General features: G+C 41.0%; 1 protein-coding gene and 1 long non-coding RNA gene across 5 annotated transcripts in view; one reads left to right on the top strand and one right to left on the bottom strand.

Moving 5' to 3' along the window:
- NUP107 (nucleoporin 107) overlaps window positions 1-15,825 on the bottom strand; it is a 22,900-nt gene extending 7,075 nt beyond the window's left edge. The window contains exons 1-18 of one of the 4 annotated variants that reach the window (XM_083463421.1): window positions 15,702-15,825; window positions 13,514-13,593; window positions 12,864-12,956; window positions 12,466-12,581; window positions 10,569-10,701; window positions 9,556-9,659; window positions 8,670-8,797; window positions 7,682-7,730; window positions 7,268-7,339; window positions 6,472-6,560; window positions 5,812-5,890; window positions 4,643-4,756; window positions 3,847-3,937; window positions 2,776-2,852; window positions 2,036-2,095; window positions 1,101-1,246; window positions 950-998; window positions 130-199 (exon numbers count right to left, since the gene is read on the bottom strand). In XM_083463421.1, the coding sequence (XP_083319547.1) occupies window positions 130-199; window positions 950-998; window positions 1,101-1,246; window positions 2,036-2,095; window positions 2,776-2,852; window positions 3,847-3,937; window positions 4,643-4,756; window positions 5,812-5,890; window positions 6,472-6,560; window positions 7,268-7,339; window positions 7,682-7,730; window positions 8,670-8,797; window positions 9,556-9,659; window positions 10,569-10,701; window positions 12,466-12,581; window positions 12,864-12,956; window positions 13,514-13,593; window positions 15,702-15,727 (1,576 nt within the window). In that variant the 5' untranslated portion in view covers window positions 15,728-15,825. Of the gene's footprint in view, window positions 1-129; window positions 200-949; window positions 999-1,100; window positions 1,247-2,035; window positions 2,096-2,775; window positions 2,853-3,846; window positions 3,938-4,642; window positions 4,757-5,811; window positions 5,891-6,471; window positions 6,561-7,267; window positions 7,340-7,681; window positions 7,731-8,669; window positions 8,798-9,555; window positions 9,660-10,568; window positions 10,702-11,615; window positions 11,723-12,465; window positions 12,582-12,863; window positions 12,957-13,513; window positions 13,594-13,861; window positions 13,990-15,268; window positions 15,530-15,701 lie in introns of those variants that run through there. The other 3 variants (XM_083463422.1, XM_083463423.1, XM_083463424.1) reach the window with 3 other exon arrangements.
- On the top strand, window positions 6,883-11,315 carry LOC310687987. The gene is made up of 2 exons (XR_014516714.1): window positions 6,883-7,021; window positions 10,886-11,315. It is a non-coding gene; the product is annotated as an uncharacterized lncRNA (long non-coding RNA).
- Window positions 15,826-16,781: the final 956 nt, after the last annotated feature.

Consider the following 16,781-nt stretch of genomic DNA (forward strand, 5'->3'; position numbering starts at 1 on the left):
AGGCACATCTTAAATTTCAAGAAAGTGATGTGGGCACTAATCATAAAACAGCTGCCATTGAGGCACAGCATAACACAAAATTAGTGAAAGTTCAATTATTGCTGGAAAAAACACTCAAAGCAAACTTACCATCCACATCTCCCAGGATAATGAACTTCTGAATCACATGATAATGTTCTTGATGCTCTTCCAAAACTCTCTGAAAAGCAGTTTATAATTTGTGAAGACACACCATATATCCATAAAGATTCAGAAAACAAAAGAGGAAGTACTTCTTTGCAGAACACATGGTTAAATCTTTATTTTATTCACCTCCATTTTAAATAAAAACAAGGTAAAATAGAGAAGAAATAAATACAAAACAAAAGTAAAAAAACAAACCAACACAGAATAAAAAAGAAAAGCAGGGAGAAGATGACCTATTGGTAAGTTGCTGAAATAACCATCATCCTATTTTTAGAAAATATGAACATTAAGTTCTTATTTTCATCCAGAATGGATATACAGGAGGCAACCATTTTGTGCACATCTGATTGACGAGTGACTGTGATGTGCGCACTGGTTTTGGCACTGGAGTGGGGTGGGACAGGCTTATGCACAACTGCTGACAAGCGCAATGTCCCAGAACACAAACTCCACGCAAACAAGGAATTGCCTGTATTCTGAGGTTCAGGTACATCCAATATGCATGATCAACAAGCGATAGCCAAAAAAGGTAAGATTACTAGGGAAACACTTTCCTGAGACCTAGGTAACTTTCATAGTACAGAACTGCCTGCAGACTTTTGGGCTAACTATTTAGGTTTATGTTTTAGGATTAAGACTGCACTCCCATAAAGCCCCACTGAAGACAGAGGAATTTACTCCTGAGTAAACATATACAGGACTGCCTTGTAGTAGTGAACAATAAAAGAAAAAAGGTTTTCTCCTGATTAATGTTCAACATTACCTTTTTATCTGTTGCTTGAAGTTCTTCAAACACCTTTTCTAAAGTCCAGCTTCAAAATATAAAGGGAAAAAAATACATTCAAACACGTAAGTGAAGCGGCAATTAATCAAATATTACATAATGGCTAATTAAGTAACAAATAATAACTTACTTTGTTTCTAAATACTCTCTGGGGAGGTCTTCTGTCTCCTCTGTGGTCATCACCGATGAACGGATTTCCTGTTCGACAAGTGTGTCCACCATGATCCTGAAATGTGCCCAAACTGTATCTTCCCAGGTGTCACAAACTGGAAGAAGCTTTAGGTTTGCAAAGGAAAATAGAGAGCCAAAATTAAGAGTTCTGGAATAAGTATACAGTGGTACCTCTAGATACCAATGGGATCTGTTCCTGAGCCCCGTTCGCATCTAGAGGTAAACGTAACTAAGCGATGGCACGCCTGCGCACGTCGCTTTTCACTGCTTCTGCGCATGACGTCATTTTGAGTGCCTGCACATGTGCAAACGGCGAAACCCACAAATAACGCGCTCCGTTACGTCCGGGTTGCCGAGGAGCACAACTCGAACGCACTCAACTCGAAGCATATTTAGCCCGAGGTATGACTGTATTAACAAAAGATGTGAGCTAGCCTGGATGCATTCAGATTTCAATGTAAGCCACTGCTTATTATGACAGAAACCAGCTGCATGCCAAGAAGCTTGTCATATCGCAATGCACGTGTGCTAGTCCCAACTTATGTTATTTATCTCTATATGAAATCATTAATAATGCTAAGATTAATAGGAAATCCAAGAGAACTGTATTCAAAATGCCATTAAAATGTTAAGAGTTTTTGAGTACAAATAAAGGCTAGACTAGCTTGTTTGCCTGCTACTGCAAGCAAGCACAAACTTAGCTGTAGTAAATTCCAAGCACCATCTTCTGGTGTAAAAGGAAGGAATCTACCCTATTTGTGAAGCCCTGAAAGACCCAAAAGCACACTATACTTTTTAGAGTTTCCCAGTCACAGCAGCCTATGTGTTGGCCATTCTCCGTCTATTCTGCTAAGCTGTCACAACAAGATGTTATTTTATTAATATATATCATACCTGTTTGAGGTTTCCACTGAGTGCTGCATAGATTGCTCTCTCGTATTTGTCAAACTGTTCCTAAAATTGTTCAAAAATATTTATTTGTGATCATTATCTTTTGTTTATAGCTATTTAAGAAATGTACTAAACACTAATTAACTCAATCATGATACTCAGTATCTTCTGAAAGATTCAGAGAACAGTTAGTAATATAGCATTAGTTAGTTAATCAAATACATAAGCCACCACCAGTATACTTAATTCAGCACCTAATACAGGAACCATTAACTTCAATAGGTCTACTCCGAGTAGGACTAGCATTGACTACCACTCCATCTCCAGTTCCTTATTTGTTAATAAATTAACAATTTCTATTAATATCAATTGATTAGCTATTGCATAAAATACTATTTACCTTCAGGTCTCTTTAAGCCAAGCTAATGATATGGTTAGAAATTTAGTGGCAATAGATTATATCCAGCAACAGTAAGACTTCCACCAATGATATAGAATAGGAAGCAATTTTCAGTTATTCATCCTTCAGCTGCCACAAAACTGCCCAGATCTGCTGCAGAGGGTTGCGGTAACATCCAGAACAGTTTTAGGGAGATGTGGGCAACTGCAGAGGGAATAGCTGAAAATTGCTTTCCTTTCTGTTCAGCTGAGAGACACTGTTGGATACAATCCAATATCTACTGAAAGTCAATGACAGAAAAAAAATCCTTAAGCAGAATCTATTACAACTACATGCTTCTTACCTTTTCTGCCAGTCTCCAGCAGCTTAGTTTCCAAATACATCTGTATGGATTCCCTTCTACAGGTTCCAGCTCTGTTCCTATGTGTAGAGAATAATTTTATATGTGGTTAATTCAGCAACTTAGGAGAACTGTACTGTCCAGCAAAAGATCCACTTTCAGTTTTTCTGAAACTTTCCTCAAAGAGCAATCAAGATGCTGAAGGCTATCTAATCTGATAAGCAAAGCAGTCTCACTATCTTACTACAGCTACGTTCAAGTAAGAACAAAGGGTACATTTAAAGAGAATGCCGATAGAGAAGGAACGCTGGTAATGAATCGTGCATGGGCTCTATTAGACAATTTACTGCAGGGTCCTCAAGCCTTTCAGCTGGTGACAAGAGCAAGCCAGCAGTTCAAGTTGGGAGTTAACTCGTTTCTTAGCAAGAGCACAATCTGCACAGACTTGGCAGTGTATCGACTAATAAGCACAGCAGCTCATCCCCGGTAGGTCTTCTTCCCATAGATCAGTTGCCAAGACAGAAAGTCCCCACCTCTCCAGAGTTTTTCCCAAGCAATTGGAGACTATATTTTGAAAAACAACAATGAACAAATTTCTATGCCCCACAAATAACCCATAGATGCATTTTAAATAAAAGGACACATTCTACTCATGTAAAAACATGCTGATTCTCGGACCATCTGTGGGCCGGATTTAGGTGATTGGGCCGGATCTGGCCCCTGGGCCTTAGGTTGCCTACCCGTTATAGCTCCTCCAAACAATGATTTAGAAGTCTGAACGTAGCCTGTTCCTGGATATCAAGATCTACCTGCTGTTATGCATATTCAATCCAATCTGGACCCTTATTCCAAAGAAAATACCTAGGCAGGGATTATAGCTAAGACTTTACAAGCTTATCCTATCCTCTTTTTGCTAGATGGACCCTAACCACTTCATCAAATTTTCACTAAATTTGATGGTGTGCATCTTCAGATGGTTCCAGAATAAATCTTTGAAAAGACAGGTAAAATGAACAAATGTGCACACAGGGCCATGCATCTTTTTTCCAGTTTTTGTGTGTCTCATTTAAGTACCTCCGTTCACATTAGGATCATGGTACAGCTTCCACCCTTCAAGTGTTGCAGCTCTCCAAGCCTGTCCACATCTTTTGCACAATCGTTGGGCCTATAAAGTAAGCAAAGGGAGTGGGCGAGTTTTGAGAGAAACACATTTACCGTATTTTCCCATGTATAAGACACCCCAATGTATAAGGAAACCCCTATTTTGTTTTAACCCAAAATTAAGTTGTTTAGCTTTTTTGGGGGGTGGGGGAGGTTAGTTCCACCAATCGCACACCTGCCTGCCCAACCACTTGCCACAGCCACTGCCGATCGTACACCTTGCCACAGCCACCAATAGGAAACTGAGATCAACTTGAAGTTAAAACCAGAAACTTTCAGTCTCCTTCCTTCATGTATGAAGGGTGATGTGGGGAACTCAAGTTCTATGGCTTTTCTTATAAAAGAGCGTGCACACACACACATATATGTGGGTGTGTTTGTAGAACTTTGTGAAGTCAATTTCAGCATTCAAGCAAACAAGCATGTGAAGATAGATAATTAAGTCTTTTTTGCAACTTTTGTTTGTGATTCTATTCTCAAACTTAATAACATAATCCATACTTATTTTCTCATTTATGTAGTTTATGGTACCTAATAGCATTTTATGGACCAAAGATCTATGTACAAATATGCCCATTCTGCAGAGGTTCTGCTAGATGCATGCAAGCATTTATAAACTATATGTGTGCATGTGCATGCATGTGTACCCAATGACTTACACACACCTGTTCCCCACCCCTTTAAGTAAATGGAAATACATTTCTTTTACCTCATCCGTCATTCCAGCTCTAATGAGAGTGAAAAGGAACTTAAGTAACCGTGCATCATCTTCCCGATCCAAATCATCAAGTGGCATTTTCTGCCTTATCGGAGCATCTGGGTCCTAAATAGAAAAACTGCACTGATTCTTTTGAATTGCAAAAGCACATTTCTCCCTGCATATTGCTTTTAAGCTAAGTCATTGAAAAGGACAGGAGGTTCCTGTTGGAGGCTGTTCTGTTTCCCATTTCCAGAGGGACAACAGTGTTAGTCTCTGCCAGCAAAAACAACAAAGACCGCTACATTTACTATGGCGTAAGCTTTCGTGAGCTAGTACATTTCATCAGATGCATAGATTTGTATTAAAACATTATAGGCTACCTTGACTTGTTACATTTCTGGGTTATCAGCCAGAGTATATCTACTCTTGTTTTGGTTCTATTAATTAATTGCCTAACTCTGCATAAAATAGTTGCACAGTAAAATCTCATATGAGGAGACATAGGGTGGACCATAGTTTGATAAAGTAGGGCAGTGTATCTCCAGTTTAAAAATATCTACCCTGAATACTGATGAATTTTCATCAACAGAGAAAACTGCTAATTGTTCAATTAAGGTAGGGGAGAGGAACCTCTGGCATGTGGGCCAATCCTGGCCCACTAGGGGGTCTACTTTGGCCCACAAGACCATTTCCTCCAAACCAAGCCCAACCGCACATCTGCTGTCATTACTGATGGGCAGGAGGACAGGATTTAATCCTGCATTGCCTGCAAGATCCTCCATTGCACAGCTAAGAGAGCAGGATTTAATCCATGCTTATCAGTGGAATGGAGATTCCTGTGCAAAACCACCATTTGAAGCAGCTCTCACTCGCAAGCTACTTCAAATAGGTTTTTGGAAAGGCCTGAAGATAGCCAAAGACTCAAACAGAAGTGCAGGGGCTCTCTCAATGTCTTTTACAAGACTCTCTGCTTCTCCTTGATCTTGGAAGCTTAAAAGGGAGTTGTGGGGAGACTTGGAATCTCATCCTGCTCCCCTTTTAAATCTGAGATCAGGGACTGGGGCAGGGGGAACTTGCAAAGCAAATATGGCCAACAAGGCAGACCCTGATAATAATCAAGGATCTAAAAAGATTCCCCATCCCTGATTTAAGGTCTGGAATTAGTAAACTGCACTTACTAATTCAGTCACTAGTGGCCTTGAGCTCCCAGAGAAAGTGTTTAATTGTCGCTGCTTCAAGATGTGCAGAGTATTCTCCCTGAAAACACAAGGCATATCATTACTTCAACAGCAATACATACTAAAGTAAAATATTCTATTGTCAACACTATAATGCATTAAGGTTCTTTAACAAATTATATTTAGTTAATTAGTCCTGATTTTTTTTAAAAAAACCCTTAACTGAACTTTTTAAATTACAGCTGGTGAAAGTTGATGCAGTATTTCAGCAGATCTGTCTTTAGCAATTCTGTGGTGTAAGAATAATGCACAGCAATAATGTAAAGCGTAATTTTTATAAACCTTTTATGAGTTTAATAGATTTGTTAATACCTACCATATTTAAAATAAATTAAAGCCCAATATAAATAACAATTTTACATAAAATTTATTCAACATGCTTTTTAGGAATCATCACAACACTGATATAGCAAAAAAATGCAGTATTTCCATGTCTCTCATACTTAAAGAACAGGAATTGTGTCATGTAATAATTGTAAAAAAACACAAAACCAAATAAATTTCTTGAATCAATTGCTTGAGATGTTTATGTAGAATATGGTATAGAGAACCAACAGCATGCACATATCAAGAGTGATCAGTAGTTGGTCAATAACTTACCAATATACAGACTTTGCATAAAATTCAATATTATCAGAGAAGTCTCCAACTTCATCCTTGGCAATGCTCTCTAGCCAGTCTACCACCAACTGAAAATAAAACTAAACTTAACAATAATGTAAAACAAGACCTTCCCCCAATTTCCACTTTGATTATGGGGTGGACAAAGATGCATCAGACCAACACTGTGAAGGGTCCTCTAAATTCTATGGCATTTACTCCCAAAGATATAGTCATAGGATTGCAACCTCTATCAAATGCTGCCCTTTCAAGCCTTATGAAGAGCAATAAAAAGTTTCCTTGCAACACATATGGGAAGTATCCCACTGGTGTTAAGGAGACTTGCTCCTAAGTGCAGTGGAATCTTGGTACTTGAACATCTTGGTACTCGAACATTTTGGCTCCCGAATGTTTTTCGGAAGCTGAATATCCAATGTGGCTGTCTGCTATTGTTTCCAGGGTGTCTGCGCCAATTGGAAGCTGTGCCTTGGTTTTCAAACCTTTCGGAAGTCGAACAGATTTCTGAAACTGATTATGTTCTAGAACCAAGGTAGCACTGTAAATGTATCTTAAATATAGATATTTTAAAAACAAAACAATCAGTTCTGACCTCTTGCAAGAGGGATGTGTTCTCCCTTGATGGCTTGTTGAACAAGGAGGGAAGGAGAGAAAAGTGGGCGGGCCCTTTTCTGATGCCCTAACCACCACTGGCATGTGCCCCCCCCCGACAGATTACTCCCAAGGGAATGGAGTGCTTGTAAGAAAACATGTTCCACATCCCTACTTTGTGTCATACCTGGCTTTGTCGAACCAATGAATCTCTCTGGAACAGACTGTTTATAACAGTCTTTTCACTAGCATTTATAGCCTAGGGAAGAACAAAACCTATCTTCAAATGACTGAAGCATGATTCATGATCAAAAATTATTTTCTATTTGAAACACTTTGAACACTTTAACCATATTTGACAATTATATGCTTAACTGATCGCTAAACAGTGCAGGTGCTTAATAGGATCCCCCCCACTCCAAGAACAAATATTGTTAAAGCTGATCCACATCAACTATGCTTTATGAAACTAAGAATACAATATGCTTTATTAGTTCTGTAGTTTTTATCTCTATTACATATTTTTAACAATGCGATACTAGGGTAAAAAGCAATGTGGGTAAGTTGTTCCTTAGTAGAAAAAGACTGTGACAAAACTTACTGCAAGGTCAAACATGGTTTCTTCTTCTAGAGCAGACTGTATCCTATCCCTGGATTTAAAGCAAAGAGAGAAAAAACAATACTGAGGATTAGCATCGCGTTATTTCTTAGCTACATATATCTCGTTGAAATCCACAAGTACCCATAGGGCACAATTCATACACAATGTCCAGGAGGGTCTGAGGACCCTATATCCCCTTCACCCCACTGGCACAGATACAGTGATAAGGAAATTGCAAGGTCTGTGTGCGCCTGCCATATCCCCATCCTGGTCTCCCTCCTTGTACCTTACAACTTGTATGTGCTCAAAGTTCTACTGAGGATTTTAAAGAGTTCCTATTGAGGATGCTGTTATAGTTCAGTTAGATATTTTTTTTTATATACTGGACAATAGCCAAGGTTAGCCATACTCAGAGTAGGGACACTGAAATCAATGGACTTTAACTCCATTGATTTCAACGACTCTACTCCCAGTATGACTATATCACCCACTGTATTTGGATATATTCCAAAGTAAGTGACATTGTGTCATTCATTCAACTGCCACATCCTATATTGATTTGCTAATGTCTGCCAAGCACACTTTAACTAAGCTAATCACTGGAGGCTCAGGTGGCTGACTTTTTTCAGTTCCAGCTGGTTCACCAGCTAGAACCCCTCGATCAGCACGCCGGCTGTGGAAGTCTAAGGATACTCATGCAAAATCTTGCAGGAACTCGGATGGCCCTGTGAGATATTGCGAGATCATCTCAAACCTGGCATGCTGAGTGGGCCTCTTTCCCTCAAGCAAGGCTAAGAGCAGACTTGGCACAAAAAGAGATTTTAAGCTCTGTCTAGCTTGGATTTAACTTCTGCAATTTTAGCCAGTCAGCCTTCAACCACATATGGCTGAAATCACACAAGTTAAATGTACATTAGGTGTGATTGTACTGCAAAGTAAATTTAAGCATTAAGGGGAAAAAACACAAGCAGGCCTTCTGAAGAATTACCTGTAAATTGAGGATAATAGTCTCCAAGTTACCATCTCTTGCTTGAGAAGCCACAACACACTGGCAGTTTTTGAAAATTTCTGCTGCCCAGGAGTAGCTCGGTACACTATTTTTTGAAGAATGTTTACCTGGTATTTTAAAAAAAACAACCAGCAGTTGGGTTATACCATCTTTTCTTCTCTCCCACAATATTTTATTCTTCGTATAGTGGAATTTGTGTAGTGCTTTACAACAGAGGTTCGGAACTGGATCCAATCAATGGGTGACTTACATCTCTAAAAAGTTCAAAGGGGATTGCCACCTCCTTTGAAGGTGTGCCCCCAGCACTCTCTGTCAGCTGATTGGCACTGACAGGAAGCCCTGCTTGCAAAGGAACAACCAGGGGCTCACTTGAGGCTCCCTTTTGTTCCATTGTAGGTATGTCCATACCTGCCCCACACTATCGGGTATGGGGTAGGTGACCCTGCTTTATACAGCATAAGTAAAAACAAAGTAATTTCCTGCTGACAGTAAGAAGAATACAAGTAGAGAGGAAGAATGGAAGATGCACTGGTAATGGGATTAATGCAATCAAAGGCAGTTAAACAAATGTTGTAGTTAGGGACTAATACAATGTGCTTATTGCTAAAGATGTTCAAATCTTCATCTTCAGCTACAAATCCCAAACTATTACATGAAACTGGTAAATTTGTAGCTTTATACAAAATGCATCTGTACAGAAGCTATTTTTGAGAGCTCTCTGTACGAACTATAGGCACTCTCAACAGTAACCCTCTTTTCATATATACAGCAGTGACATTGCCTGTACTACTCTATGCTTATTCACTGAGGGAAAATGATTTTGGTTCAGCAAGTAACGAATACATAAAGGGACATAACAATATACCTGGTTATTGCAAGTATCTTCGTACTCATCTACAAGTTCAAAAATGGTAGTAGAAGTGTGTTTTAAAAGGGAATGTAGAAAATCAGAGTACATACTCCTCGTTGCTAGAAGAAGAAACATGTTAATTAGAATAACCTACTTTAGAACAAGTCTAGATTGTAACAAGTTCACCTTTATTATATTTTTACACTCATAGTGCCTATGTTTTGTACATATATTAAAATTTATAAAAGAAGATTTTTAAAATAGCTGTACAATAAGCACAATGTTTCAAAGCACATTTGATAACACATTCTCCTTTGCAGATGTTCTTTAGAACAATAAAATGGAAGTACTGATGGGGTGAAACTGACATAATCAAATCATTCCTTAAAGCAGTGGTGGGGAACCTCAGTTCCCATCATCCCTGACCATTGACTATGCTGGTTGAGGCTGATGGGAGCTGGGAGTATAGCAGCACCTGGAGAGTCACAGGTTCTCCGTCTCTGACTAAAAGGAGGGAAAGTCAAACATTTAGACGCAGGAAAAGAAATGTAGCTAAATAAATTCTGAGCACTACAACTCTGAAATCATGCGCCAAAAACAAACCCAGAACAATTGTACAAAAACAACATCAGGCCTGTGGAAATGTACAATGTGGTTTAACCAACTTCCTAAGATGTACCTATTTTATATATGACAGTTAGCGTAATAGTTATTATGGCTGTCCCCGGCCATGTTACGGTTCTTCCAAGATTATGATCTACTTAGAATCATGGAATTGTAGAGTTGGAAGGGACCCCTAGGATTATCTTCTAGGCCAACACATTGCAATGCAGAAATCTTTTGTCCAACATGAGGCTTGAACCCATGACCCTGAGATTAAGAGTCTCATGTTCTACCAGCTGAGCTATCCCTTGGATGGGATGAAGAAAAACTAGACCAGCTACTTATCCTACAACAGGATACCTTATGCATTTAACAACAGGCATTGATGCCATAACAGATAGCAAAGGCAAAAAGTGAGCTCTCACCTGCTTCCCCAGGATCATCCTCCTTCAACAGGACAGCACTCTTAGTGATATCTTCTGTACCACTGTACTCTAAATTTGTGAACATGATTGAATGTTGAGGGGAGAGTGAAGTTGTCCAGTCACTGTCATCTAACTAAAACACACAATAGGATACACAGAATAAAAAGCCTATTAATATCACTGCATTGTGTATCAATGGTCTGACATTGTGATTGCTTATGTACATTTTTCTTCAGAAAGTAGTTCTAGCAAAATTGATGGCCTATTGCAACACAGGGGGTTGAAGTTGATTAATATGGATTTCCCTTCAATTTCAGATTTCAGTGTCAGCCATCTATTACTTATGGTGGAGTCCAATCCCCCTTTGCATTGAACTACGTGTGCTGACAGGGTAGAAGCAACACTCAGCTCAGCCCCATCAGCCTCTACCAGCCTTTGCCTGCAGTGATGCCAGCATCACTCTGCCACTGAAGAGCTCCTTGTTCCGCCTGCCAAGTGTGTGACTGGGTGAAATTGCTACCAGCCAAGTTCCTTGCCAGTGGAGAGCTCCAGGACAGCTCTGTTAAGCCCTGCCAGCCAACACCAAGAGTTTCGATTGCAGACTTAGTCAACAGCAAAAGAGACAATAATCACCATTGCAGATATTGCAGTGTCCATGAAAATGTACTCTGGTTGAAATAGGGATGGGATGATTGAATGTAGGTGGTGATGATTGTTTTTTCCTTAAAAGAAAGGAATCACCTGTAATCTCGTGTCTTGCTCCAACAATGGAGTTTTACAAAACTGCACCCTACTGGTACATGACTCTCCTATGCATTCCTAGATTTCCTAATGATGTAAGAGGAGGGAGAAAAGTTCCTTCTAGCCATTCAGTCTTCTACCCATCTAAACACTACATATTATCCTTAAAAAGTGTGCTGTCAAGGCAAGTTTTTATGACATACAAATTGACAGCAAATTATCAAGAAAGATGGTGAGAACCCAGTTTCAGTAGCAGTAGATCATTATCCCCACCTTTCATTTACATGAGGGCTGAAAACTTCTTACCTTAAAAGACTGACTAGATTTTGCAGCGTTCAATATGACAGCAGGGGAGACAGTGAAAGACTAGCCCAAGAGCAGTAGCCAGTGCTACAAGCCTCTGATATCATAATCACATAATAGGGAGCAGTAGCCTCAATAACAGTAGCTAAAGCAACAATCCAGTGATGTCACAATGATGCAACAGGGAACATTTTCTGTCTTTCTAGTTTCTGGACACATTGAAGTATATCTAAGAACTTAAAATAACCAATCTTAGCTGCTCTTCTCATCACTCCTAATAGCAAACTCAGATGAGTGAATGCTGATGATCAGAGCTGAAACAGGGGCACTGAGAAATAAAAGGGAGGTAACAGCATGTTTAGACTGAGTCCCAAGATTTGATAAAGTACAACTTAAAAAACCAAACTAAGGTGGCCAGTCCAGTGAAGAGTGAGCATGTTCAGTAGTCACAGAATATAGTGTGTCAATTGGGAAAGAAAAATGGAAGTTGTGGGATGAAAATTCCGTTCCCAGGAATGGCTGAAACCCTTAACAAGTACACATTTGTTAGGAGAGTATAACCATTTCTCTCCTAAGCAAACTATATTATTTTTGATTCTCTAGATTAGAACTCTAGTTACATTTTCACAGGTACCTCACTTTAGAAAGGACAAAAAAGAAAAATATTAACCTGCAATTTTATGTACACTACTTGGGAGAACACTCAGTACAGTGGGACTTACTTCTGAAGAAACATGCACAAGATTTCATAGACTCAGAACTGCAGAATTGGAATTTGGCTGTTAAATGTTGCAAAAGTACCCAATGATGGGTGACTCTCAATGCTGCTCATTTGTACTTTGCATGTTCTTACCATAGACACATTTCCAAGGTGCCCAGGAGTATGCACAAGATAAGGAGATTTTCCTCCTGTGCCCATGATGGTAGACATATTCAGTTGATTCATGGAACTCCGACTCTGTGGAGTAACTGGAGAAAAACTGTTTTTAATTTTTTTTTTAAACAGGAACAGGAGCAAGACATGGCGAGGGGTGGGGTAGCCCCTTGCTGAAACTCAGCAGAGAGATGAAATAGTGAATAAAACTTCACCCTCTTACAGAAAACCAGTATCATGCTTAGTATTTAATGCTATTTTAATTAATTTTAACTATTTAGGAGTGAAAGAAATAGTGGATGTAAACACTTAGAAGTATAGTAAATTTAAGTACTAAAGTGTACATCAAATAAGGCAATAGGTATAAAAGATCTTACAGGAGCGTGAAATCCGCCCCAGTCCTGGAGTCCTGGGGACTGTCAGTCCTCTTGTTGTCATGCCACTTGAACTTTCATCCAGAGAAGCAAGGACTAAGAAAATAGAATCAAGCTAAGAAAATAAGCTTCAAAGTTCTGCCTCAGTTTGCAGGTGTCCCTGGCCATCTTAAAGTATAAGTTCTTGTAAACAGTCTATGTCATTATTCCTTCAAATTCCATCACAGGTAGCGCTGTGGGTTAAACCACCGAGCCTAGGACTTGCTGAACAGAAGGTCGGTGGTTCGAATCCCTGCGACGGGGTGAGCTCCCGTTGCTCGGTCCCTGCTCCTGCCAACCTAGCAGTTCGAAAGCATGTCAAAGTGCGAGTAGATAAATAGGTACCGCTCTGGTGGGAAGGTAAACGGCGTTTCCGTGCGCTGCTCTGGTTTGTCAGAAGCAACTTAGTCATGCTGGCCACATGACCCGGAAGCTGTACGCCGGCTCCCTCGGCCAATAAAGCGAGATGAGCGCCACAACCCCAGAGTCGGTCACGACTGGACCTAATGGTCAGGGGTCCCTTTACATAAAAAAGACATTATCATTTAAAGAGATAATGTCTAGCTCACAAACCATATGAGTATGCTTTTAAGTAAAACAAAGGAAAAGGATACTAGAAACTTTTTTTTTAGAACTCTGCTTCCGAACTGGACGAGTTGCTTCTTGTGGAGTAGGCATATTTTGAAAATCATCCCTGAAAAGAATACAAACATCTAATGTTATTGAAGCTCCCAACGTGAGTCTGACTAAACTGCGGGAGGCAGTGGAAGACAGGAGTGCCTGGTGTGCTCTGGTCCGTGGGGTCACGAAGAGTCGGACACGACTAATCGACTCAACAACAACGTTATTTTATTTTAATTACTTCTAAATAATAAAAGTTTAAAGTGAACCTAAAATTTCATATTATAATTTGAAACAAGAGACACTTCCAAAAATAATTGAACGAAATTGTTCTACAATACCTCATCTGCATGTGTGAAATCTGAAACTTTACATCTAATAAAGAAATATCCTCAACAGCAAAATTCTAGCAGTCAGCCAATTATAATAATCAGTCAGCTAATTATAATAACCAGATGCTGAAAAGAAAAGACTCTACTTGCACATTAGATAATTTCTGCCATCTTTGAACATCTAGGGGTCCATCAGTATTCACCAATCTCAGTATTCACCTAAGGTACTTTTCCTATACAGTTTACTAGCATTCTTTTCCCAATAGCTGCCAATCGAATGCCTCTGGAGGCTCACAAGCTGGGCATGAAGATGATGGTTTTCACTGTTATTTTCCACAGAATCATCTTGCATTCAGAGGCATACATCCACTAAACCTGGATTTTCTAATTACATTTAATGGCTAAAATATGGTGATAGACAAATTCATGGATAAAGTCTTTTTTTTTTAAAAAAAAAAGCAATCTTTAGGTTGTGGGCTTCACTGCACCTTGCAGTAATTAATTAATTATGTGTTCTGTGAAGAATACAACATGGTTTTGTGACACTGATTAAAAAATATGTTTTTCCTTTTCTCTCTGCGAACATGGGAAATTGTGGGGAGGAAGAAAAGCAATTTGAAGGAAGGAAAAACTTTGCCTATCAAAGGAATGGCTAATTTTTGGATGGGAAAATAATTTTTGAGTTTTAGACCCCACCTCTCTAACTTCAACTAATTTTGTGGTGTCTCTTCTCCCTCTAGTCCAGCACCGTAGCAATGGCCAGCCAAATGTCTCTGTGAAGCTTGCAACACAGAATGGTAGCAAGTCACCTCCAGCATCTTATACTCAGATGGCCAGGAGGCTCCATTTCACTTAGTCTGTGAAGTTAAGGATAGGTGGTGGGAGTTTGCTTTGGGTAAAGTGTGCTTAAGTGTCATGACAGAATGTGGTTATTTAGTTCCTTCAGCCTAAATGTATGGTACCAGGGTGGGTTACAAAAGACACGAGGTCATAACATAACACATAACATCATAACATAAACATAACACAAACTAAAAGCAACAGTCTAATCAGATAGTAAAACTCAAATTGACGTTGAGTAAAACAAATAATTTGGCCAGACACCCAAATGATACCGACAAGACCGCCAGGCAAACCTGCCTTAAGGAGGGCAAGGAGCCACCACTGAAATGGCCTGGTCATCTACCTGCAGCACTTCAGAAAGTAGGACAGCCAGAGAAAGCTTCCAACATTTCAAGCACCATGATGCAGGAGGAAGTAGTCCAAAAGATATTGGGGGGTGGGTCGTAAGCCACGGAGGTTTAGTGGGGTTTCTAATAACCTGACTTTGCGGGAGCCCCTCCTCCTAAGCGCCCCACCTTAAAACCACCAAATGAGCATATGCGAACGGATGAAAAGTGGAACTGTGGGACTCACTGCCACAGGACGTGGTGGTTGACCATGAGTTTGGAGAGCTCTCAAGAGGGGATTAGGCAGCTTCATGGAGAACAAGGCTATCAGAAGGGGGACGGCTGTATTTATGTCAAAGGGCAGTTCAGGGAGGCTGCCCAATATTGCCCTCATGTTCCCTGTGGGAAACAGGAGGGCTGGCCTGGGCAGGCCGCTCCGTTGCCTGGCAACCTTCCGAGCGCCTATTAGCTGGCGCGCGAGGCTCAGCTAACGGCTCTCCTTCCCTCCCTCCCACACATCCAACGGCCAACGGACGCGCACGGGGACAAAGCCCACGCTCGCTGCAGGCTCCCTCCCCCCCCCCCCCGGTTTCGCGAAGCGCCCGCGCAAGCGCACCGGCCGCACCAGGCAGAGAGAACACCTCTCGCCTCCCCTCCCCCGCTCCTCTCCCCCCGCGTACTCTGTCAAAGGAGCCGACTTGTCCATCTCGGAGGCGCGCGGCAGGCGGGTTGCCGCTTCTTGAGGCTTCCCGCTCCCCGGAAGCTCGTGACCCGGAGCAGGAAGTGGAAGAGTCAAGGCAATGAAAGCGGAGGGGGCGGGATTTGTGGCAACGCCTGTTTGAGGCGAGAAGCCGCCTCAGGCTCATACGGGCCTACATGTTTCCAAGGCAGAGAAGCCAAAGGGCAATGGAAGCCTGGCCTGCAGGGGCCGTCGCTTGAAGCTCTTCGTACAGAGATGCAAGGACTCTTCAAAATTTCTCACTCGCCATGCCGGCTTCAACGGCTTCCTGTAACGGTCGACACAGACAGGCTCCTGGGTAGGAAGGGCGCCGCCTGCCGTTTGGGAGGACCATTCTGATATAAACCCATTTCCCGACGGCAGGCGCTGAGCGGATGCCCGTGTAAAGTTTGGGACTGCAGAACTCGGCAAAAACCTCGGAACTGGGCATTACAATTTCGGATATATTAAAAGGACGAGGATGCAGAACGGATCCTTTCATTACATTTTACCACAGAAGTGACGGGCTTTAAAGTGACTGGGCTCTCTCAAGCAGAAAAGGAAATGGGTGTCTTGAGGTTTTTATTGGTTTTATAATAGCATCCATAGCTCTTAGGAGTCTAGGGCAGGGTTTCCCAAACTTGGGTGTCCAGCTGTTTTTGGACTGCAACTCCCATCATCCCTTGCTAGCTGGACAAGTGGTCAGGGATGATGGGAATTGTAGTCCAAAAAAACAACAACTGGAGACCAAAGTTTGGGAAACATTGGTCTAGTTAGGAGGAAAGGGCTGCCAAGTATAGCTCAAGCTACTGCCCTCGAAAAGCCTGGAAAGCTACCTTTGTATGGGTAGATAACTGAATATTTCACTGGTAGTTTCTCCTCACTATGTTGATGAGCCTAGAAGAAAGGCCCCTGCAATTGTATTCTCCTTTCTGTGTAGTTACTAAAAGCATGGAAGGAGTCCTCTTTTCTAGTACATTTGGTTTAGACCTGCTAACCTTCGCTAAGCTCCCCCCTCTCTATTCTGAACAAAAACGCGGTG

Source organism: Podarcis liolepis (genome assembly GCF_965112155.1).
Source record: "Podarcis liolepis genome assembly, chromosome: 10".
Classification (NCBI taxonomy): domain Eukaryota; kingdom Metazoa; phylum Chordata; class Lepidosauria; order Squamata; family Lacertidae; genus Podarcis; species Podarcis liolepis.